Source organism: Sciurus carolinensis, chromosome 16 (genome assembly GCF_902686445.1).
Source record: "Sciurus carolinensis chromosome 16, mSciCar1.2, whole genome shotgun sequence".
Classification (NCBI taxonomy): domain Eukaryota; kingdom Metazoa; phylum Chordata; class Mammalia; order Rodentia; family Sciuridae; genus Sciurus; species Sciurus carolinensis.
The window spans coordinates 34,908,522-34,932,571 of record NC_062228.1 but is presented as its reverse complement, the minus strand read 5'-3'; the positions used below and the strand labels follow the sequence as shown (position 1 = coordinate 34,932,571).

The 24,050-nt window shown below is 44.0% G+C and overlaps 1 protein-coding gene and 1 pseudogene across 3 annotated transcripts in view; one reads left to right on the top strand and one right to left on the bottom strand.

Annotated features, from left to right (window-relative positions):
* The window catches only part of Abcc11 (ATP binding cassette subfamily C member 11), a 61,530-nt gene that overhangs the window by 12,250 nt on the left and 25,230 nt on the right, over window positions 1-24,050 (bottom strand). For 2 of the 3 annotated variants that reach the window (XM_047528963.1, XM_047528965.1), the window contains exons 12-22: window positions 22,731-22,855; window positions 20,675-20,747; window positions 18,360-18,563; window positions 16,129-16,263; window positions 15,946-16,042; window positions 14,518-14,607; window positions 12,375-12,475; window positions 11,373-11,570; window positions 5,431-5,657; window positions 5,171-5,308; window positions 2,554-2,740 (exon numbers count right to left, since the gene is read on the bottom strand). In XM_047528963.1, coding sequence (XP_047384919.1) covers window positions 2,554-2,740; window positions 5,171-5,308; window positions 5,431-5,657; window positions 11,373-11,570; window positions 12,375-12,475; window positions 14,518-14,607; window positions 15,946-16,042; window positions 16,129-16,263; window positions 18,360-18,563; window positions 20,675-20,747; window positions 22,731-22,855 — 1,575 coding nt within the window. Of the gene's footprint in view, window positions 1-2,553; window positions 2,741-5,170; window positions 5,309-5,430; window positions 5,658-11,372; window positions 11,571-12,374; window positions 12,476-14,517; window positions 14,609-15,940; window positions 16,043-16,128; window positions 16,264-18,359; window positions 18,564-20,674; window positions 20,748-22,730; window positions 22,856-24,050 lie in introns of all 3 variants that reach the window. The other variant, XM_047528964.1, reaches the window with a different exon arrangement.
* On the top strand, window positions 7,046-10,315 carry LOC124966969 (S-adenosylmethionine decarboxylase proenzyme 1-like; annotated as a pseudogene).

Sequence of the window (24,050 nt, the reverse complement as noted above, 5' to 3'; positions counted from 1 at the left end):
TGAGTTGGTCCTTTGGCTTTCAGCCAGAAGCATCTCTCGCATTCAATGAGAAACCTCTTAGGTCTCCAAAGCAGCATAGTGTGCTATTCCTGCTGCCTAAAGTTTGAACATAATTCCTTGAGAATGCATACAGAAGTTAATGGGGTTCTGGCTTGACCAACTAAAGAATGCCTGTGTGGGTCCCAGGGCCAGTTTTGGGGTCTCCAGGGCAGGCTTCTGAGCTTAGGCTTGGTGCATAAGGAGACAGAGTCTGAATGTTTTTGAACAAGACAGTGACCTCTCACTGGTGAGAGTGGAAGGTGGAATGGAAGGTGTTGAGGGGGCAGGGGAACCGGGAGGGTGTTAACCAGGATGGAGATGAGACACTCAAACAGGGCAGTGAACATTGAGAGGAAAGAATGGCCCCAAGGGCCACTGTGAAGCTGTGATATTGTGAAATAAATATTTGATCTTAGTCCCTGTTTCCAGGGGGAAAACTCCTAACTCAATATCTCCAGTGTGATAAAAATGTCTTTTGCATACAAAAGCTGGTGACTGAGGGGACAAGGTAGCTTCAGGATGGGGCTAGTCACCTGAAAGACCAAGACCAGATTATGGGGTGGGGACTTCCAGCCCCAAACCCCAACATCCAGAGAAGGGAGGGAAGCTGAAGATTGAGTTATCACCAACAGCCAAGGATATACTCAATCATGCTATGTAATAAAAATTCCATAAAACCCCCTATAAGGTCAGGACTCAGGAGCTTCCTGGTAGCTGAACATGTGGAGGTCCCTGGAGGATGGTGTGCCCAGAGAGGACACGGAAGCTCTGCACCCCTTCCCACTCGACTTGCCAGAACCATCTCTCATCTCCTGGCTTTGTAATATTCTTTATAATAGACCAGTAAATATGTCTCCCTGATTTCTGTGAGCCACCCTGGCAAATTAATGAAACACGGAAGAGAGCACAGGACCCTAATTTATAGCCAGCTGGTCAGAAATACAAGTCACAGCCTGTGCCTGCAACAGGCCTGAGCTGGGAGGGCAGTCTAGTGGGACTGAGCCCTCACCTATGGGCTCTGACACGCTCTCCAGGTGCACAGTGTCAGAACTGAATCGGGTTATAGGACAGCAACCGGTGGCTGCTGGAGAGTCTGCCGTAGACCTGGTGGCTGGTGGGGAGAAAGTTCCCCCGCACAGCCTTGGTGACCAGAGGTGGAGCACTCTGTGTGGATGAGAGTAGGAAACATGCACCGAGGGGTTCACTTCACAGCACAAGTCCAGCTCGGCCTCTGGGACGGGCAAGTGCCTACCTGTCCTCAGTGACCCTGGGAGCCTATGCTCCCTGCCACAGGACTGTGCCCAGGGCCACGCCAGCACTGCATGTGAGCTTTGCACTCCTGGTTTATGTCCTGCACTCAGGAGGGATCTCTGGGCCTTCATGATTGCAAGGCTCCTGAGATTCGGCTTGCCACCTCTCCACAGAGTTCTAGAAGGCTTGGGAATAACTGCATTGTGTGTGTGTGTGTGTGTGTGTGTGTGTGTGTGTGTGTGCGCGTGCGCGCACGGGATGCACTCTGGTGCAAATATGTACTTGCTTTACTGGAACAAATGAGGAGCGAGGCCCTTTGCACATCCAAAACAACTCCTTAGCACTGAGGATAGAGAAAGCTCAGGGGAACACATGACATCTCAAGTCAACTAGAGAAAAGGCCACATGAGTACAGAGGGGAAGTTAAAGAGTAACGCCTCGGGAAGGGGGCACCTGGAACTGTACAGCCAGGCCTCTCTGAGCCGGCCTCTGGCCTTTCACGGACAGCCCTTCTGGGGATGACCCTTGACCAGCTACTCCCTCTCCACGCCTCCTCCCACCCCCACTGCTCTGCATGTGGAGAAATTCAAGCCAAGAGGTACAGAGGTCGCTCACTCAGAATCTCCTAGAGAATCTATTTTCAAAACTAGACTTCAAAAGCCTGACCTAGCATCTCTATGGCTGTGCTCCTAAGTGTGGGTCCTCTGTTGGCCCCACCTGGACTGAGGCTGAGTAAAACCTCCCCCAGTGGAGGCCCTGCAGTCTGTTTCATGCCTTGCGCATATTAAAGCTTGAGAAGCCCTGCTCCCCGGAAGGGGTTGGGAAACCTGCCTTTTTAACCATTTGCCAGGTGATTCATGAAAGTTTGACAAGCCAATCAGGGCATGAGCAATTAAGTACAAAAACATCAGCTAAGAAACCGAGATGCCAGGGCTTGTCCTGGTTCTGCTGATGCTCCTGTGGACAAGTCCTTTCTCTGCCTGGGCCTCAGTTTCCCCATCTATACAATAAGTGGGGGGATTCTGTGGTGATGGGCTCCCTTTCAAACTCAAGTTCTATATCAGTTCATTAAATACAGACTTTAAATATAGTCTTCCCAGTACAGAGGTGACCACAAGGAAACAGAGAAGGCCAAGCACAGAACTCAGAAGATCTCAAATAGCCAAATCCCAAAGTCCTGTGACCCCTGAGTTTACCCAGGGGTTTCAGGTGGAGGATAGGCACAGTCCAGGAGAGCCCCTCTGTCTAAGTATCCCTTCTCACCTGCAGCACAAGGCTGACAGCCATGACTTTGTAGGAGTAGAGAGTGGAGGAGAAGCCAAAAGCTACAAACAAGGCTAAGGCCAAGGTCACCAGGTTGGCCATGACCTCCATCCTCAGGGCCACCCATCGTGTGGAAGACAGAAACATCAGCAGGTAGTTATTCTGTGTATCAGTCAGTCTTTGAAACCTGCAAAGAGAGAGCACAACGTGTTTGTCCCCCCACCCCCCAGGGCTCTCCAGTGGACACTGTTTGCTTCCTCCAGCATCCCACTCCCACTAGCAGGACCAACTTTTCTGGCAGGGTAGGGGGAAGTCCTCCTCTTCCTCCTGCTTTGTCAACCATGGAGTTGATCCAATCAAGGAGTGGGCTCTGCAGGTGTGCTCTTCCCCTAAACTCTGTGACTTTGGGAGCCTTTGGGGGATGAGTGGATTACACACCTGGGCCAATGACAAGAGTGATTGCCAGGATCTGTGAGTGAAGGGAAGGGTGAGAGCAGGAAGGTCACGGGAGTCTGAAACAACCATTGTGCTACCATGACGGGAAGTCTCCAAGACCTTGAAGATGAAATAATGCCAAGGAGGGCGACGTAATAAACCAGAGACAGTCGGGGTCACTGGGGACGTCATCCGAGCCTCTGGGTCAGGACTCACTTGAAGTTTCTTCATTTCTCTGACCCAGCCTATTGCTATAAACAGTTTTATATATACAAAAAAAGTAAAATGCTGATTTAATGAACATCCATTTACCCTCTAATAGAGAAGTTGTTAATGTTTTTATTATTTCAAAAGTCTTTTCTTTTTAAGCTAGTTTGAATTCATTTTTTCTGTCACTTCCAACCAAAAGAAACCTACAAATTTCCAATTTCTATATACCACCATCACGATTTTCCAAACCAATATACAACCTATACTATTATTAATAGTATTTTTTCTTTTAGTTGATTTAATATATTCTATAATTAATACTAAAAGAAATTTTTATCACTACCTTAATGGGTTTGATGCGTTAGATGAATTTTTCTAAGGTACATTCAAATAAACTTTTGATTATTGAAATAAAGCACCAACTAAAACCATCTTCTTACTGCTCGAGTCCTTACCCAGAGCACAGTGGTCTTGTGAATCATTCTGGCCATATCTTCTGAACTTTTGTACAAACCATTCCAACTTCTGTCCATCTGACCCTTCCAAAATGACTGAATCATCCCTACTTGGAGGTCTTTCCAGATTAATTACAATTTAATTCATCTGGTGGCCCCTCTTCAGGTCACCTTGCTGTCCTTCAAATCCTTCCTCTGAGAACTTCCTTAAGAGCAGCTCCAGTCCACCAGTCTCTTTGTGTCCCCTCACCTGCTTTATGCCTCAGAGCAGGAATGGGGGGTCCATCTTCTTCCCTGTTGTAGACTCTGTGGGCGCTGGGCACATGGGGTTCTCAGTATGGGCTGGATGAATAAATTGCTCCTTGATCCTCTCAGTCTATATTATCCTTGGATGCTTGCTAATGCCAGTAGGACATTAGGCATCGAGGTTCACCTAGGATTTCAGCTATCAGAGACACACACCTCCATTGGCCAAATCTCACCCAGCATTCAAGGTCAACTCAGATATCATCTTCTCCCCAAATCTTTCCCTGGCCACCTCTTTCCCACTGAATTTCCATGCTATCTTATCAGTGCCCTTCTTTTATCTTCCTTCCTATCCAATCCTGTGTTATTAAAAAAATATGTGTCCCCATCTCTTATCTTTCACCACATTGTGAGTTTCTTATAGGTGAAGGTCATGTTCAGTTATTCTCTACAAGTAGATAACTTCATATTATACAATTAAGCCTCAACAACAATCTCAGGATTTCCTTGTTTACTTCAACAAACATTCAGAGGGCAAATCTATAGTGCAAGCAGTGAATGGAGTTCTGTTACTCAGAAAGCTATTGTTCCTCTTTAATTTATTAAGATGAGATATTTGTTCAGAAGTGAAAGAAAAAACATAATGCAAGATGAATTTGCATAATAATATACCTTATTATTAAACATAAAAAACCGCAGTTATCCTTCAGCATGCAGATTGCTTCCCAGACCCCCTGAGGCTACCAAAACCTGAGGATGCTCAAGTCCCTTTATAAAACAGGGTAGTAGTTACAATGTGACCTACACAATATTCCTGAGTACTTTAAATCATTTCTAGATTACTTATGATGCCTAATTCAATGTCAATGCTATGTAAATAGTTGCTATATTGTATCATTTATGAAATAATGACAAGGAAAAAAAAAGTTTGTACATATTCAGTTCAGGTACAATTTTCTCCCTGGATTTTTCTGATCTGCAAGTGGCTGAATCCATGGATGCCAAACTAGTGGATATGGAGGGCCAAGCGTGTACATAAACTAGCCATAGGTCTTTAAAATTTGCAAACCTATTTTCCATATCATTTCCACTTTTTATTGTGATAAACACCATCCTACGGATGAGGTTCTGGAGGCTCAGAGAAATACATGGAATAAAACAATGTTCTGATTCTTTTAAAGATGACACCATCCCCAGAAACTCTGTTTCCTTTCTGTTCCTGTCCACCCCCTCATCCTCCATCACTGTCAGATGGCAGCAGAAGGACTCACTGGCTGATGAAGTCTTCCGTTTTTCCATAGACGCGGATGGAGCTCAGGCCATGCAAAGAGGTGAGAATGTGGGAGAATAAAGGGGACCGGCTGCAGTTCTCCAATCTCTTGAACACATTGACAGCCCTCTTGAACATCCTGCATCAGGAATGAGGGTGAGTAACTGGGGCCATTCACCCCGGGAACCATCCAATCTAGGTTGGCCCCAGTCTTGTACTCAAGTCTCAAACCCCACTTGTAAGCACAAAGAACATACTCACATATAGTAAACAAGGCAGACAATGATTACTATGGCTGCCATCAACAGGACGTATGGAGACAGGACACTGATAATCAACAGGATGGCTATCACCATCAAAAACAGGAGCAGGAACTCCTCAGCAACAATGGGCAACAACTGGTCCAGCTCATCCAAGTCCCCCGCGAAGCAGTTCAAGAGTCGGCCTACTGGGGTTGTGTCAAAGAAACTCATGGGGCAGCGGAAAACCTACAGGGACAAAATCCACAGGGTCCATGAATACAGCAGCAGGTCTTGCTTAGGACTGGACAAAGATGCCCATTACCTTTAGGCTCTGAAGGGGTGCAGGATGAAGCCTAAAAGTCATCCAGGGAGGAAGCACAGAGCATGGATGGGCTCTGGAGCCCACCTGTCTGGATTCCAATGCTACCCAACTTCTCCACCTTCTGCAAGTTATTTAGCCCCTCTGAGACTCAAGGTCCACATCGATTGTATTTCCAGTATAATGATACTTCATAGAGTTGCATATTTCTGCAAATATCCTAAACACCTATGAGTTGTACAATCTAAGAAGGCAAATATGGTCAATATACATGGAAAGGGCTCAGAACAGTGTCTATCCCTAGTAAGCATTTCATCAATATCAGCTCCTAACATTTTTTTTAAGTAAGCAAACTTATTGAAGCTTAAATTGTGATACAGAAATACATTTCAACGGATATAAGTCCAACACCAATGAAAAGAGAAGTCATGGCACCAGATTTTTCTCTCTTCTGTCACACTGGGATAGATTCTATTCAATCTACAGTTTTTATCTCCCTAGGCTTTGTTCCACACAAATTTGTGCAAATTTTCAACATTAGAAGTCGTAGGTCTATTAGAGGAAAGAAAAAATTTTTAAAAAAATAAAATAAAAATCAGACCTCAAGCCAACAAATGTTACCAATCTATTGGGATACTGCTCCAAAACAAAATCCACCTTGAGGACAGGTCCTCACAACAGAGCAAGTTAAAACATTAGATGCTATGCTCATTACAGAATCAAAGGTCAAGTTGATTGAAAGCTTCCTCAATGAAACATTTGATCAACAGCATGCTTGACATATAAATCAAAAGAGTGTTACAACCACTTGATTTCAAACCAAGTAAGTAGATTCTATGTTTAAGAAACACTGAAAAACGTGTTTCTTTTATAACTACGGAAGGAACGAAGCATCACTGCATCAATTTAGAAATTATCAGGAAAATATTGTGAGTTCAAGAAATAACAAGATTTAGTCAATTTTTCTCTTCTCTCAGTTGCTTAAATGCCACAGTATTTGCAAATACAGCTAAAAGATCACAACTTTGAGAGCCTATATTACTAGTCATTTCCCACTGAATATTTTTAGAATTTAAATTTTCTAAATCTATCCATACATTCTACTACCTGGTGATATCTGAATAGTCTGGACAGTTTCCACCCTGGGCAGTCATTCATTTTCTCCTCTGAATGCCAAGGCGGAAGGGAGATGATACAGGAACAGATGAAGTCAGGGCACGCACATGTATCAATCACAGAACTTCTTAAGATGGAAAACCACTGATTCTGCTTTGAACCAAAGTTTACCATATACTATTAAAGGAAATTAGTGGCAATGGCTACTAAAAGTAAAATTTAAGGTGGATGATTCATGCTGACAGGACTTAATGAATCCAGGACAACCTATATGCTAAATCTCCCTGCTTAACTACTGAGTGATAAAAATCCTTTTATACCACTACTTAGCAAGTTAGTAAAGGCATGGTACTCCATTAGAAGTTGATCTCATTTGCTAAAGAGCACAGCATAGCATAGGGTGTAAAGTTCAGTCAACACAACCTAATCTCCATCTAAAACTACATGTCCTCCCTCCAAGTTAACATTGGAGACACTTAATATTCTTTTGTAAGAGACATTTAATTTTGTCATTTATCTTCCAAAAGAGCCCATGCCAATAAAAAGGAGGCCAAATTAATATGCCCAGAGACTTTACCCCCTTTTCCCACCTGGAGTATAAGATTAGTATAAAAACCCACAGTGTAAGGGTATTACTTCATTTGTGGGACTAGGGGGGAAGACACCAGCTTGAGGGAAGAAATCAAAGGACTACAAGTGCAGAAACAATTATTAAAATAGTAATATGCAAAATGAGTAATTGGAATCATTTTCTTAAGGACTTGTCTTGCGAAAGAAAAATTTAATTGCTGTTGCAAAAAACATCTGTATGAAACTGGTTTCAACAACATTAATAGAGAATGTGTTCTAGAAAGTGAAGGTAACTGGATGTAAAATTCAGGCAGCAATTTAACAGAACAGTCCCAGATGGTTAGGCTGAGGCTCACACCTTATGAGGACAAAAGTCTTGTTGGTGGAGAATTTTGGACCATACCTACAGAAATATTATAGTGTATATAAACCAAACTGAATTGTTTTCACAGGTGTTGTAAAGTCTAATTGTTGGTACTTGTATGCTCTGGATTTCCTAGAGTTGGGTAATAAGTCAGCCAGATCAAACCCTGGAAATTTTGATGAGTGAGCTTGACCCAGCAGTTTTGGACCAGTTCTATGTGAAAGATGATGTTACCGCAAAGGATGTCACTTGGGAGAGTGGAATTTGTGACCCCATACCAGGTTCTGTCATTCCACACTGTTCAATCCTTGTGGGTATTCAACAAATGGAATGAAATTGGATGGAACTTATTGGACTATTCACATCACTCCAGAACCAAAATTTTCTTATGCTAGCTTTGAAACAAACTTGAGTCAGACCTCTTATGATGATCTGATCAGGAAAGTTGTGGAAATCTTCGAGTCTGGAAGATTTGTGGCCACCTTGTTTGTTAATCAAAGTTTTAAAAGTCACACAGTGGTTTCTTCACCCCCAGAAGATTGAAGGTTTTAAACATCTTGATTGCCAGAGTTCTATGTCGAACGATTACAATTTTGTTTTTACCAGTTTTGCCAAGAAGCAGCAACAGCAGCAGAGTCAATTAAGGAAAAATGAAGAAAAAAATTCCAAAAGAGAGCACCCATAGAAGGTGGTGGCTGCTTTCTAGGTGTTGATACTGGGGGCCATGCTTTCCAAAACCACCACCTTGTAACTGCAGAAAGCCCTAGACGTAATGATAGTGTAATCATTTTGAAGTGTATGCATTATTATATCAAGGAGTTAGATATCTTACAAGAATGCTCTCTTCTGCATTTAGGTAGTCTGCCACTCTTGATGTGAAATTGAAGTGCATGTAGGAAAAAAAACTTTTACTATTTGAAGCTCCTAACATTTTCTATAGAAGGGATGATTTTCACTCTGGATGGCCAACGGCAATTCCACTGAAATTGCACAAGACTTGGACTGTTGGGTTGAATTTCACTATGATTGCCCCATCTTGAAAGTGGAACCCAACTTGATCTCTGAAAGCCAGTGGACATGAGGCCCTTTGGAGATCAAAGAACATTTCAAACTGAAAGGGCTCTAAAAAGCAACTAGTTCAGTGTCCTTGTTTAAAGGACAAAAAAAAAAAAAAAAAAAAAAAAAAAGAACACAGAAACTCAGAGGAGGGGCAGTGGTTTTTTGACTTGCTCAAGGTCACCTAGGTATTAATGTCAAAGCCATGACCTGGATAGGCCTCTTAAGTCTTCCCCCAACCTCAGCACAGCCAGCTCTTCACAGTAGACACTTCTTAAAGGCCCATGGTGCTGATTAACAGAACACTTTAATTTCCCTATGGATCTCTTAAAAACCACAATGCAAGAAATAGGAATTAATAAAAGCTAATAGGATCTATTAAAGCCAAAATTAAAGGGAAGGGGGAAAGGGACATTGTGACTATTAAGAGATAGTAACTAACAGAGTCACCAAGTGCCCCTGCAGTACCTGCCACTGCAAATGCCTGGATAGTTCATGCTCATGTTTGCTTCCTAAGAGGTCAGGGGAGCAGATTACCATCTTCTTTATTTTTTCTGTTTCCAAAATGCCTTTAATATTATTTCCAAAACCTTTTGTTAAACACTTAAGCTAAAGCAATCAGAACTGTCACAATCACTTCAAGAAATCAGAGGACAAAAGGGTCATTCTCTCAAGGACTCCCAGCACCCAAGGGGGAGGCTGAGTGCTATGGAGCAGGAGTCACAGGAACAGGCCTCGGTTCTGCTGTGGGGGTGTGAGCCGACTGTGAGAGCCCAGGGTCAATGAGGATTAGGGGCAAATGCTGGGACACAGGGAAAAGGACTTGGGGTTGCCTCCTAAGTATAAAACTAAGCAGAGATGTTTCTGTTGGTTGATTGGTTTTAGTTTAGTTTTGTTGTTCTTCTTACCATTGAGTCAAGTTTTTCAGAGATTTTATCCTTCACTCATAATTTTTTTAAAACTACAAAGGCCAATTTAAAAATCAATAAAGTCATGAAAGAACTATAAAGAGAAATATTCAAAATACGAAGCACTTTTTAATGGAAAGAAACTTGGATATTTCTTAAAATTAAGGTACAAAATATCATTCACAGGACTAGCCTCTGGATATTTCTAGAATCTTGAAGTATGCAGCCAGAGGCTCCTAGAGACCATGAAGCCAAGTGCTATTCTGCTGCCTGGGTGGTAAATGTTAGGCCTCAGGTAGCACTGCCCTCTCCTGCCAGTTTAATTACCTTATCTGAGAAGTAGGGCAAAGCCCTTCCTCATCCTTCCAAGACTGAAACACTTTTAACAGCAATGCAACTTGCATTCAACCTGCCATAAATAACGGGTCCCTTCCTTGCCTTCCAAGCACCCCTATCGGAATGCCTATCCCACACCTCTGAGTCTGTGTTTGTCCACCTCCAGCTGCCTAAATCCCAACGCATCCTTCAAGGAGTGACTGCATCCTCCAAGAAACCTTCTTGGACTACCTGACCCCTGACTTTCTTCCACCGTACCCAAGCCAAGGTTAGGTGATTCCTATGTTCTCAGGGCCCTGTGTGCTCCATCCCCTGGAAAACTTGCACACCACATTACAATAACTCATTTTCTTCCCTGTCTCCCCTATTGGACCATAAGCCCATCATGGCCCAAACCCTGCCCACATTGTTCATTCACCATTGCAAGCCTAAAACTCACTACAGAATCTGTCAGTAGTGATATTTGATGAGAGGGAGGGGTGATATTTCTAAGAAGTGGCGTGATACCATATGGTATTCTAACATGTGATATCATATGTGTATCTAACATACATAACACACAGTGCACATTCTAACCATAATGCACATGGAATTTCAGTTATCCCATATGTAAAATGAGGATGATCATACCAACTTCAATGAGCACTTGGGAGAACTATCAGCAACTCTATATGTGACAGGGCTCAGCGAACAAAGGCCAGCATTGGTGTGTCCCTTAGGCCTCCACCAAGGAACACTGAACTCTTAACTCATTCTTCCAGCAGCAGGAGAGCTCTGAGGCACCTTTCTCAATCCCTACCCACCTAGTGACACAGTGCACCCCCTTGTAACTATGACCTTCTGGAAAACTATGAAGAACTATGCAGAACTATGGAGACAGAAAGAGTAATCAGGAATTTGGGGTATGGGAGGGAGAGATGAACAGGTGGAGCATGGAGAATTTTTTAGGGCAGGGAAACTCTTTTCTATATTATAATGGTGGATACATTTGTCAAAATTCACAAAATATGCAATACAAAGAGTTAACCCAAATGCAACCTGTGTACTTTAGTTAGTAATAGCAAGATATGAATAGTGACTTATTGATTTTAACAAATGTTCCACAGTAATGCAAGATATTAAGAGTAAGAGAAATGGAGGGAGTGGAGGTGGGAGGGGATATGGAAATGTTCTTGCTTTCCACTCAATTTCTCTAGAAATCAAAAACTGCTCCTAAAATAAATCTGCTAATTAAAAACAAGTTAGGTAAGGTCAGGGCTCAGCCTTGGCACACCCAGGACCCAAGCCTATACCTTGTCAAGGAGCTTGTCATGCAAGGCTGTGGATGCTTTTCTGGTGACCTTGGTGAAAGCCCCTGAGGAGCAGATCCCTGTACAGATTAGGCACAGGATGCTGAGGCCGTATACCAGTTGGTAAAAGGGCAGCTGAGGATTGTCCATCATGTTTCCTGGGTCTGCAGTGGTCCTGTTGCTCTCTTGGCTGTGATTGGTCTTCAAGAAAGAACAGGGGTCCAGGGTGAATTTCAGAGGAGGGAATGTCCTTCTCTCAGGGGCCACATAAGACTCCATGACTGGCAGGTGAAACCACGTGTTCAAACCTCCCTGCTCTGTGCTTTGGTTGTTCTTCCTCCTGCCGTACCCTGCCCTGGATTAGGACCTCAATGTCCACCCCCTGAACCACAACAGTCACCCCTTCTACATTCTCCACTGCAATGCAAAGAAGATGGACACTTGATCTCCCAGGCCCCTTGCCATCATGATTTCAGGTTACATTCTACCAAGGATAGGCACTCACAGGAAATCTGAAAGGTGGAAAAGGAGAAGCCATGATACTCTGGTGGCAACTGGGCAGGTGCATGGGATATAGAGTTTTGCCATTGGCTTTCAGGTGTCTTTCTAAGAATCACCCACTTTAATTCTTTCACAGTGTGGCACACGGTGGCTCCCAGCCCCCAGTGCCCAGGGTGCAGGGGCATACTTTAAATAAAGAACAGTAAGGAGGCAAATTTCAAACCAAAGGAAAAGTCCACTAAGGAGATAGGCACAGATTCCTGGGGGCTGTTTTGGGACAGAAATCTCTTGGGTTTGTCCCCAAAAGATTATGTGGTGATTACCCATCCTATAAAGCCAGAAGGCCAGTGCAGGATCTCAGCTCCCAGACTATCCTCCCTGGAATACACCTGTCAACTCAACTCTGGGCTTGCCCTGTGAGTTCCTAGCTATGTTCTAGCCTTCAAGGGGGCTTAAGGGAGCAAGAAGTCACCCACTCACACAAGCCCACATCTTGGTACTCACCCCTGAGCCCTGCTCCAACCAATAGCTCAGCCACCAGAGATTGAAGGTTGTGAGGAAGACATTTGCCACCAAGAGAAAGAAAACTGTGACAGACAGGTAACCTGGGAGGAAAGTAGAGGGGATGCACAGGTGCCATGAGAAGATGTCAAGCAACTAGTATCAGAACTGCTAAGGCCTGAATCATTTGATCTCCCTGACCCCCATCCATCCCGGACACCCTGGAGGACTGGGAAGAGCTGGACTCCCAAGTTGGAGAGCCCTGGGTCCAACTCCTGGTTCAAATTCTGACTTCCAAGTTGCATGACCCTGGAGAAAGCATTAAATGTCAGTAATAGTCTATTTCCTTGCCTATTAAATGGTGATGGTCAAGAACAAACCAAAGATGACATGAAATTGTGTCAGGTACCCAGCCCAGTGCCTGGCACAGCAGTAGTATTCTAAAGAAGTTAGCACCACCTTATGCAGATCCTGAGGGTTCACCTTCAGAAATAACCTTGTCACCTTTCATACATTAGAGTATACTATGAACTATTAGGTTCTATATGCCATTTCTGAGTTAGGGATTCCTATTCTCATTCACATGGGTGTAACACATGGCTTTGAATGTATGTGTCCCTCCAAAGTTCTTATGTTGAAACCAAACCACCAAGGTGATGGTAATAGAAGGTGGAGCTCTGAGAGGTGTCAGGTCATGAGGGTTCCACCCTTGTGAGTAGGAATAGTGCCTTTATAAAAGATATTGAGAACTGCCTTGTCCCTTTTCTGTGTCTCCTCTGGAGGACAGAGGGCACAGCATTCAAGCTACCATCTCAGAAGCAAACATCAGACCTCTCTAGACACTGAACTTGGAAGTGCCTTGATCTTGTACTTCCCACCTCCAGAACTATGAGAAATAAATTCCTGTTTCTTGTAAATTACCCAGTCTCGGGCATGTTGTATTAAAAGCACAAAGACAATGAAGAAACTAAATCTCAGAGAGAGGAAATACCTTTCCCAGAGTCACAGAGCTGGTAAGTGGAAGAGCTGGGATTCAAAAAGTCAAGGACAGGAGGTGCATTCCCTCCTTTGGTATCTGCCTCTCGCCCCAGAACTCCACTCAACTAACCAGTCTATGTTCCATGCCCATGTATCTTTCCCAAATTCTACCTTTCTTCCAAGGCTGTCTTTTCTTTGATGAGAACTGAGACTATTCCTGGCCACAAAGGTCCCTCTCAAATCTAGAGGATGCAAGTTCTTTATCTCTAGACAGGTTTCAGGATTGATTCTTAGACTTTAAATGCCCTCCCTCAGAGCTTAGCCTGGCACAAGTAGGTACCATGTAAATTCAGACCAATCAACTGTTCAATTCATTCATCTATTTCACCAGGATTTGCTGTTCCCTGCTCTGGGCAGGTCACGTGTTACACCTTGCAGGGATGTCCCTGGTGGAAGGAAGGGGCAAGGATGGGTGACCTCTGCCAAGCCCACTTCTCACCACCCACCCCCCAGGTGGAGAAGAGACACACCTTACACAAAGCTAGGTTCCAAAGTCACTAAAAAGCAAAAAGTTGCATGGAGTCAAAAGGACTAAAAAATCCTTTAAATTGCTTAAAAAGGAGAGTACCATATATTAGGATTCTTGTTCACAACCTGGTACAATGAGTGTGCATGATGACATACATCATTTAATAAAACAGTAAATGTGAAAATTCTAACTGCCATCTTCCTGCCTTAAGGAACACATTTTCAAGCACACCTAATATATACCAAAATAAAAGTTCAGCCAGTGTCCCTACATGCAGTGCTTGCTGGTCTTTTCTGTCCTGTTGTTTTGTTTCTTTCAGGGCTGCTCATAATCCATTCAGTTGATTTCCTAACCTACTAGTGAGTCAGGACCCAAAGTTTAGAAAACACTGAAATAACAAGTATACTGAAATAATAAGCAGATGTGAAAACATCACCGCCAGCGTTGACTCTGGTGGTAGAGTTACTACAACTGAGAATGGTTGGATTTGGGCAAGTCCGTTTCCATGAATGGCATGATCCCTCTGTGCCTCTCCACCCCCCATGATCTCACAGGTTCTAGCCCTACCCAATTTCAGGGGCAGTTCTGATCGGGATAAGAGCCCCAGACCCAGGGTGGATGCTGACAGACAGACCATACCTCCAGCCGCTCTGATGTACTGGAGGTAGACATTCCAACTCAGGGAACCTTCTTCCATCTCTTCCTTCTTTGTGAGCTGCTGTTTTGGCACTGGGTTGGGAGAAGACAAGAATAAAATGGAAAGCCTCCCAATTAGCTGCTCCCCTTCTGGGGTCAAGAGGGAGTCCTGGCAGAGCCTTCTGCCCCTGACTGCATCTTTTTCCAGTTTCCTCACCTTCCAGGGAGGGTGAGTGTGGAGCTGGAATTTACCTAGGTCTGAGCAGCAGGTTTTCCATGGAAAATGTAGCTGAAGGTAATCATTGACCTAAGCTCCAGAGTCTGGATAGAGGGTCCCTGGAGGGCCCAGGCATGGTGGTGCACACCTGTAATACCAGAGGCTTGGGGGGCTGAGGCAGGAGGATCGAGAGTCCAAAGCCAGCCTCAGCAAAAGTGAAGCACTCAGCAACTCAGTGAGAACCTGTCTCTAAATAAAATACAAAATACGGCTGGGGATGTGGCTCAGTGGTTGAGTGCCCCTAAGTTCAATTCCTAGTACAAAACAAAACACAACCCCGGAGGGCTTACAGTTCCCACGTGTTTAATGGGTTGAGAGAGGCGGGGCAATGAAGCAAGCAGTGATGTGGGACCAGAAAGTCTGGGTTCCAGATTGTCACCATGTTACTGTGCAACCTCAGACAAATCACATAACCTGTTTTCCATCTGAAAAATAGCAAGACTGGATGGTTCCCAGGACGCTCTGCAGCAATACATATTTGAGACAACTTTTCAAAAAAGAGTCATGACACCTGTCCAGGCAGAGCAATGGCCTGGAGCGTGGCCTACAGAGTAGTGCCTGGAAATACCAGTAGGTACTTCTGATAATAACAGCAACCACCGGCACAGTGGTGAATGTCTGTTGTGTCTGCCTGACACTCCTCCTTCCACTAATAACAGAACCCCAATAGTTCCTGGGAAGAGGCTCCCTTCCTAAAATTTGAATCCTGAGAAAAATTAGAGTAGGGCAGAAAACCTTGCAATGGGCTTTCTCTCAAAAGACTCTGTACTTGTTACTGCTGCTTGGACCCCAAAGATGCTGGTCCTAATTCTTCTCTTTTCTTTTTATTTTGTGGTCCACACCCTGTCCTGCCAAAAAAATTGTTTTACTGTTTATACTAATTAGCCCAAATTTGTTTCTGACCCTGGCAGCTGAAGACTGTTGGCAACAGAAGACTATTAGGTGCCATGCACTGTGCTGGGGACTTCTCTAGGCCTGACCGCATCTAAACTCCAGTGCAACCCTGCAAAGTAAGTACTATCATCTCCACTTTTGCCAGGGAGGGTTCAGAGAGGTTGCACTGCTTAACTGGGATCACACAGCTTTGTAAGCAATAGAACCTCAGAGGACCTCAGAGGCATGCAGACATGGTGGAACTTTTCCCACATCATTACCAGAATTCTCACTGAAGGGCTCTTCCCTAGTGGTGGCCTGAGCCTGATCTCCTGCTGGCATGTTCTCTGCAGTCTCTGCTGCCTCCTGCAATGTGTCCTGGGAAGAGAGCAGAAGCCTGGTGAAGGAAGAGGTGCTCCGCCCTTCCCTGGGGAGCGAGAGGTGGGCGAGGGAGGGGAAATCACCTGCGAGGCGTCTTCCCGCATCTTCTGGACAAGTTGGGCGTACCGCCCCCTTTTCTGCATTAACTCGCTGTGCGTTCCATTTTCACAGATACTCCCATCTTCCAGCAAAATGATCTGGTCACAAAACTCTAAGTACTGGGCAATCAAAAGAAATAAAGTCTTTAGTGAGCATATGTGAGAGTGTTCAACTTCATTACTCATCGGCAAAATGTAAACTTAAATGATAATAAGTGTTATTTTGTACCACCAGATTGGCAAAAACTCACATGTCAGAAGACCCTGCATATTGGTGACAATCCAAGATAAAGAGAACTCTCATATAGTGCTGGAGAGATGGCAGGTTGGCACAGACGCTTTGGAGGCTATATAAGACGATCCAGCAATGTGCGAGGTTTTTTTGGTTTGGTTTGTTTTGGTTTGGGAGGACTGGGGACCAAATCTAGGGCCTCCTGCATGCTAGGCAAACTCTACATCCCTAGTTCTTAAGATTTTTTTGGAGAATTATGAACTAATAAATGACTCCTAAAACTCTATCCTAAGATAAAAACTTCTCAAGCCTATTTGCAAGGACGGATGTAGAAAGAGGTACACTGAAGTATTTTTTTTTTTTGGAAAGGTGAAAAATGAGAAACTAAAGTTCATCTGGGAGAAATAAATTCTACTATATTCAAATTCTGGAACACTATACAAGTGAGAATTCAATAAAATGACAGATCAACATGGGAGATCTCAGAAACAAAGTTGAGTGAAAAAAATTTACTGGACACAGTTAAATATCAATAAAATAACGTTTAAAGTATGCAAAAGGAGCCAGACACGGGTGGCTCACGCCTATAACCCCAGTGACTTGAAAGGCTGACACAGGAAGATCTCAAGTTCCAGACCACCTCTAGCAACTTAGTGAGGCCCTAAGCAACTTAAGGAGAACCTGTCTCGAAATAAAAAATAAAAAGGACTGGGGATGTAGCTCAGTAGTAAAGCACCCTTGGGTTCAATCCCAGAACCAAATACATTAAAATATTTATGTGTGCATGTGTGTGTCTATAAAACTTTGTCTTGTTTAGAGATTCCTATATGTGTTGTAAAAAGCATGAGGACCACAAGCAGCAAAGGGTAGCAAGAGGAAGGAGAGAGTGCAATCTAGGAGGGTAATCATTGTTTTATTGCTTACTCTGGCTGGTAGATACATAGGTTTTCACTGATTTTTTTTCCTAACCCTTTTTTGGTCTTAAATATTTCATACCAAAAAATAAATAAATAGTAAGGCAGAAATCAGGGCAAGAGAAGAAGTAAAAAAGGGAAAAAATAGTAAGTCCTTAAGGCCAGTACCATATGTGAAAATCTCCAGGGAAAACTCGTGAGAGGCAGTGCCAGAAACAGACACTGCACTGTGGCAATTGTCTAAGAGAATGTCATCTGAGGTGGCTCTTAACCTAAGGATCTGAGACCTGGAGAATTCTTCTGGGAGGAATTTTTTTCATTATTTGAAAAGGAGTTCACTCATAAAGTTTTGAAGATAGAGGAGACCTTAAACTTTGGTTTCAATTTTTACGAGTCACAGAAATCTTTTGCCAATCTATATTCTCTTTGACAACAGCAGAGGAAATTCAAGTTCTTGACGACATTCCCCACATGCTATGTTTTGGGTGTAACTGTCCGTGAAAGGTTCGTACTGGAAACTTGGTCCCCACTAAATCGGCATTGAGTGGTAGTGGGACCTTTAAGAGGTGGGGCCTAGTGGGAAGTGATTAGGTCATGGGGCTCCACACTCATGAACCGATTTACATCTCTCAAGAGACTGGGTTAGTTCACTCCAAACTGGATTAGCTTCTCTCAGAAGGGAGTTAGGTCTTAAGGGCCTGGATTAGTTATTATGAAAGTGGATTGTTATAAAGTGGGTCAGCCTCCCCTGTGTCTCTTTCTCACATATGTGCTCCCCTCCTGTGTGTACCCACTTCCCCTTTCTGCTTCTCCACCATGATGTGACACAGCCCATGATGAGGCCCTCACTTGAAGCCAACAAGATGCTACCACCAGAATCATGAACCAGAATAAACCTCTTTTCTTTATAAGTTGTCCAGCCTCAGTTATTTTGTTATAGAAACAAAATGGACTAAGACACCAAATTTGGAGGAGTCTAATCTGAGATGAAGGGACAACCTCTGTGAGGTTGTTGTTGTGTACTCTGAGATGGTAGATCATCATGGCCAGAGCCCTGGAGGGGTGGTCACCTGCAACTGGTGGGTGACCAGTATGACAGTCTTCCCCCTGAGTGTCTTCCTAATGCATTCTTCAAAGATGCACTTCCCCACATGGGCATCCACTGCAGACAGGGGGTCATCCAGTAGGTAGAGCTGATGGTTGGCATAGACAGCACGGGCCAGGCTGATCCTCTGCTTCTGCCCCCCTGAGAGGTTGAGACCCCTCTCCCCAATCTGCAGACAGGCAGCAAAAGGTACCATGTTTAGAGGGCAAAGACAATCAGTTGTGCTCAAATGGGTGGGTAGATGTGGCAGATGGAATCCCCCCAGTACAGACCAAGATATACCAACATTCCAGAGTACCTGATGATTTTCAGAATTGTGCCCATCTCTTAATTGGATACAATTTTTCTAAGCCTGTCAATTTCTCTGGAGACATATGTAATGGTTAATTTGAATTGTCAACTTGATTGGATTAAGAGATGCCAATGATTAAGAGGCTTCTGGGTGTGTCAATGAGGGCGTGTCTAGGAATGATTGGCATGTGGGATAGTGAAATGAAGTGGAGACCCTCCCTAAGTGTGGGCAGCACCGCCCAGTAGGATGGTGGCTTGGATGGAATAAAAGTTGGAAGAACTAGGAAGCAGCAGCAGATGCAAGCTCCACTCTTCTTGAACAGGTTCTTGATGGCTGCTTGAATCGTCTGAGGATATTGGACTCCTGCTTCTTCACTCTTCCAAAGCGAACTCTGCCAGTGATTCTCCAGGGAGTTTCCAGAAGCTTTTGGTCTCTCACTAGGTTAGCACTATTGATCCCTCTTGTTCTGGGGCTTCTGCCTCTTGGACAGCTACTGGTTCTTCCAGTTCTCCAGCTTGCAGATGGTCATTGTGGACTCTCTAGCTTCTGGTTGTGTAAGCCAAACTAATAAATCCCCTTTTTATATTCATACTTCCTGTTGATTCTGTTCCTCTAGAGAACCTGACTAATATAGCATATTAAACTACTAAAAATTTATACAAGAAAATAAATCACTCATTCCTAAGGAGCAGTACTATATTACATCTCATTCAAGTTTCAGACCTTTATTGACTGCACCTGTCTCCTTGTGAGAAAGTCAGCCTGGGTTAGGGGTGTCATCTGAGACTATCTGAACTGTTTGTAACCATTGACAGCTGTGGTGGCTTGGGGGTGGGCTTTGCTATTGCTGTCATGGGAAGGGCCCCCTTCCATGCACCTGCTCTGTTAGGAATCCAGGGTGGAAACTGGGCCACGTGTTTGTGTCCCCTTGAGGATTAACACGGCAGGCAGCTGACAGCTGGCCCATCCCTCAGCCGGGCTCTGAGAACTACGTCGGAGGCTATGTTCTAGTCCCTGTCTACTATGAACTCTGTAGATGTCTAGAGAGAAGCTAAGTTCAAAAGGTGGCAACTCAACCTCTTGTCACTGCTCTGTAGCTGGGTCACCATCCTGTGACCGTGGACAAGCAACTTCACCTTACTGAGGCCAAGTTCCCCATTTATTCAACCAATCCTTATTAAATAGCTATGACTGTGCTCTTAGAGTAACAGTTAACACCTGTTCTCTGCCCAACACTATTCAAAGTAGTTTGAATGAATTAATTCATTTAAACTTCAAAGTAATCCAATAAGCTCAGTCATCTTATTTAAGCCACTTTACAGATGAGACCTGTTCTACCCATAGAAGGAACAACCTTAAACAAGAGAATTAAGCTCTCTATCTGCAAGGATTTATAGTCCCATCTTTGAAAGGATAATAAAAGGACTGCCCTCCTAGCGCTCATATGAGGCTCACCCAAGACACTGCAAATTGCTGGAACCACACTTTGCATATAGCAAGTGCTTAATAGACCAAGCTCTTACTAGATGACAGTAAAACCAAGATAACAAGACCACTTTTATCATGAGGGGAGGGGTCTTACCTGGATTAAAAGTAGCTGTAAATAGTAAAATACCAGAAAAATGTTAGTCAGAAATTAGCTTGCCTCTGGCCAATGTTCCCACTAGCAGAGGAAGTGCTGATGGATTGGGGTGAGGACAGAGCAAGGAGGCTTGGGAAAAAGGTGACCTCTCGTCTTTGCAGGGTCTTTGTTCTGGTTCCAGAAGGAGGAGCTGGAGATCAGCTCTCCACTCCGTGGACAGGGTAGCCTCTTTGGTTTCCAGCTTCCACTATAAAATGAGCCTCACCTTCCCCCAGGGGAGACTTTGTTCTTGACCTTGAAATAGTGGCTGCAGGCAAAGCTTAAACTGTTTTGGAAAGGGAGAGTTGGTGTCCCTCCTCTACCTGTCCAATGAGGCAGCCTGAATGGCAGAGCACCTCCTGCTCACCTCTGTCGCGTCTCCAAAGGGCAGTGTTTCCAGGTCCTGGTTCAGACAGCAGCAATGGAGCACTTGGAGGTACCTGCCAAGGACAGGTAGCTGAAGGTACAAGTGGCCAGACCTCAGACCACCTGAAATTTTAAAGGGAAAGGTCTTGAATTCCAAGCTAAGAAATTTGAACTTGGTCTTAGAGGCCTTTTTCTTCTACTTTCTTTCTTTTTTTTTTTTGGGGGGGGGGTACTGGGGATTAAACTCAGGGGCAGTTGACCACTGAAACACATCCCCAGCCCTATTTTGTATTTTATTTAGAGACAGGGTCTCACTGAATTGCTTAGCACCTTGCTTCTGCTGAGGTTGACTTTGAACTTACGATCCTCCTGTACCAGCCTCCTGAGTTGCTGGGATTACAGGTGTGTGCCCCCCTCCCCCACGCCCAGCCCTTTTTAATTTCTCTTAAAATAATGCATGCACTTGGCAAATATTTGAACAGAAAAAGTAGTAAAAAGCAAGTCTCCCCCTTTTAGCTGTGTTCCTCAGAAGCAGTCACTGTTACAGTGTCTTATGTATTTATTCAGAAGTTGTTCTGAATATAGAGATTTTTTATAGAGATTTATATTGTTTTAATGGCACCATAGTATTCCATTATAAGACTATGCCATGCATTATTTAGCCAGTTCTCTAGTGATGGACTTTTGGATGGTTTGTAGTCTTTTGCTCCTATGAACAATGCAGTATGAACCTTCTTTTGTGTGGGTCTTTGTGTTCATGGATGAAAATACCCACCCATTAGATACCTAGCAATAGATTTGCTGAGTCAAACACTTGGTGTACTTTTATTTATGACAGACATTTCAAAACTGCTCTGTGAGTTGTATTAGTCTTAAAGCAGAGCAATGGCAAAATGAGAACTGTGTTTTAGCATGATTGCCTGGGACAGAGAGGGGGACTAGAGACAGAGGCCTTGGGGCAGGGGAAAGGGAACTATTCTAACAAGAGAACACAGACTGAAGGAGAGATCGCAGAAGAGATGGAGAAGAGAGAGTGCAAGAGATGTTTAGGAGACAGACTTATCCAGGGCTGGTGACCAATCAGTATGGAAGGCATCAGAGGAGGAGGACTCAGGCTGGGTCAAGTGCAAAGTTTGGGTGATTTCCCTAAACTGAATAGGGCAGCTGGGGAAGAGAAGTGAGGGGGCTGCGGGCTGGGCAAACAAGGTGAGCAAGAGCTGGTATTGCCCATGATGTTGAAGTGCTTGTTATGATTTAGATATGAGGTGTCAGATGAAAGTGGCCAGTTTAGACACCTACATGTACATGTCTGTCACTGGTGTTACCCGGGACAGAATGCAAATCAAACAAACAGTCACAGGACATCAGAGTCCACCGGAGTTGGAAGCATAGCTGTAGCATTCAGGGCAGGATCCTCCACTGACTAGGTGTCACTCTAAAATTCCAAGTACTTGTCTCTAGCAGGTCAACCTCAGGGTTCCGAGGGAGGGAGAGGCCACAAGGGGGACACTGATGGGAGCTGGGAGGTTCTCAGGCCATGAATCTGAACTCATTTCCTCTTCATTGCATAATCTCATTATCTCCCTTTGTTTTCCTTTCAACATAGGACCAAGGGTTTAATTAATGCAAAAGAATTGGTCCCATTTCTGGAGCCACAAGGTGTACTAACCATTTTGAGTCAAAACAGAGTAATAAGTTTCTGCAAGAATCTGGGTTCAGATCCTGGCTCTATCCTATTCTATCTCCTGTGTGACCTGGAGTGAACTGTTGAATATCTTGAGGCCTCAGCTGACTCCTCTGCACATGATCATAATATTTCTTTCAAACTGAGCAGGAAATATAGTAATATAGTACACACATGCACACACACACACATACACACACACACATACACACACATATGTATATATATATATATATATAGAGAGAGAGAGAGAGAGAGAAATGCTGATACGTGAACATACAAGTGTTGGCAGTTGTCAAATCACCATCACCAGCTGGAGGCCCCATCCCCAAACCAGCCACGCATCCCCTCCCTACCCCTTCCAGAAGCTTACCTGGCCTTGTCATACTGGCCTCCCATGAGGATGTTCTCCCTGATGCTGCCCCGGATGATCCAGGCCTGCTGGGGGACATAGGCCAAGCTTCCACACACCCCAACTGTGCCCTCGAGCAAATGCATCTGCAGCAGAGTAAGTCCAGGCTCAGGACCAAGGCAGGACAGGGTTTGGACCCTACCTGGTTTGCAGCCCCAGTGCTCTCTGGGACCCAGGAGACTTTCCTATGTAAAAAGGACTTCTAAATGTGGCCCTGCCAGGCCCACCAGTGAATCTGAGGGAACAGCCGTGGGAACATGTGCAAGCACGTAGAGCCACACCAGGCCAGTTCCACTCTGAAGGCAAGGTCTGCATGGAAGATATCCCACACCTTTTCCTCTTATTTCTCCAGTCCCATATTCCCCAGCAACCAGTTCTTCCACAGTTCTTGTGGTGGAGCCTAGATGTCTCAAGTTGTCTCTGACCATGCCTGTATATTATGGAATTATTGTTTGGCATGATAGTGTTATTGTGGTCAGACAGAAAAGAATTTTATTTTTGGACATCATGATGAAGCATTTAGTAGAGAAAGTGCCATAGCTCCATGATCTTTGGGCTATAAAGACCTCAAAAATGACCACAGGCAAAGAAACTGGGGGCTCACATCTCAAGGACAGGGACAGTCAGTAGGTATGGAGATTCCACTGCTGGAGAAGGGAAAGGGGAAGTACGGGGGAATGAAATGGAGTAAATTATGTTTTGTGCTTATATGAATATGTCATAATAAACTCCACTGTTATGCATAATTATAATGCACTAATAAAAACAGGTTTAAAAAAAATACTGTCAATCAATCTAACCAAAGAGGTAAAAGATCTCTACAATGAAAACTACAGAACATTAAAGAAAGAAATTGAAGAAGACCTTAGAAGATGGAAAGATCTCCCATGTTCTTGGACAGGCAGAATTAATATTGTCAAAATGACCATACTTCCAAAGACGCTATACAGATTTAACACAATTCCAATTAAAATCCCAATGACATGTCTCATAGAAATAGAGAACGCAATCATGAAATTCATCTGGAAGGACGAAAGACCCAGAGTAGTCAAAGCAATCCTAGGGAGGAAGAGTGATGCAGGAGGTATCACAATACCACACTTTAAATACTACTGTAGAGCAATAGTAACAAAAATGGCATGGTATTGGCACCAAAATAGACAGGTAGATCAAAGGTACAGGATAGAAGACACAGAGATATACCCACATAAATACAGTTATCTCATACTAGACAAAGGTGCCAAAAACTTACGATGGAGAAAAAATAGCCTCTTCAACAAA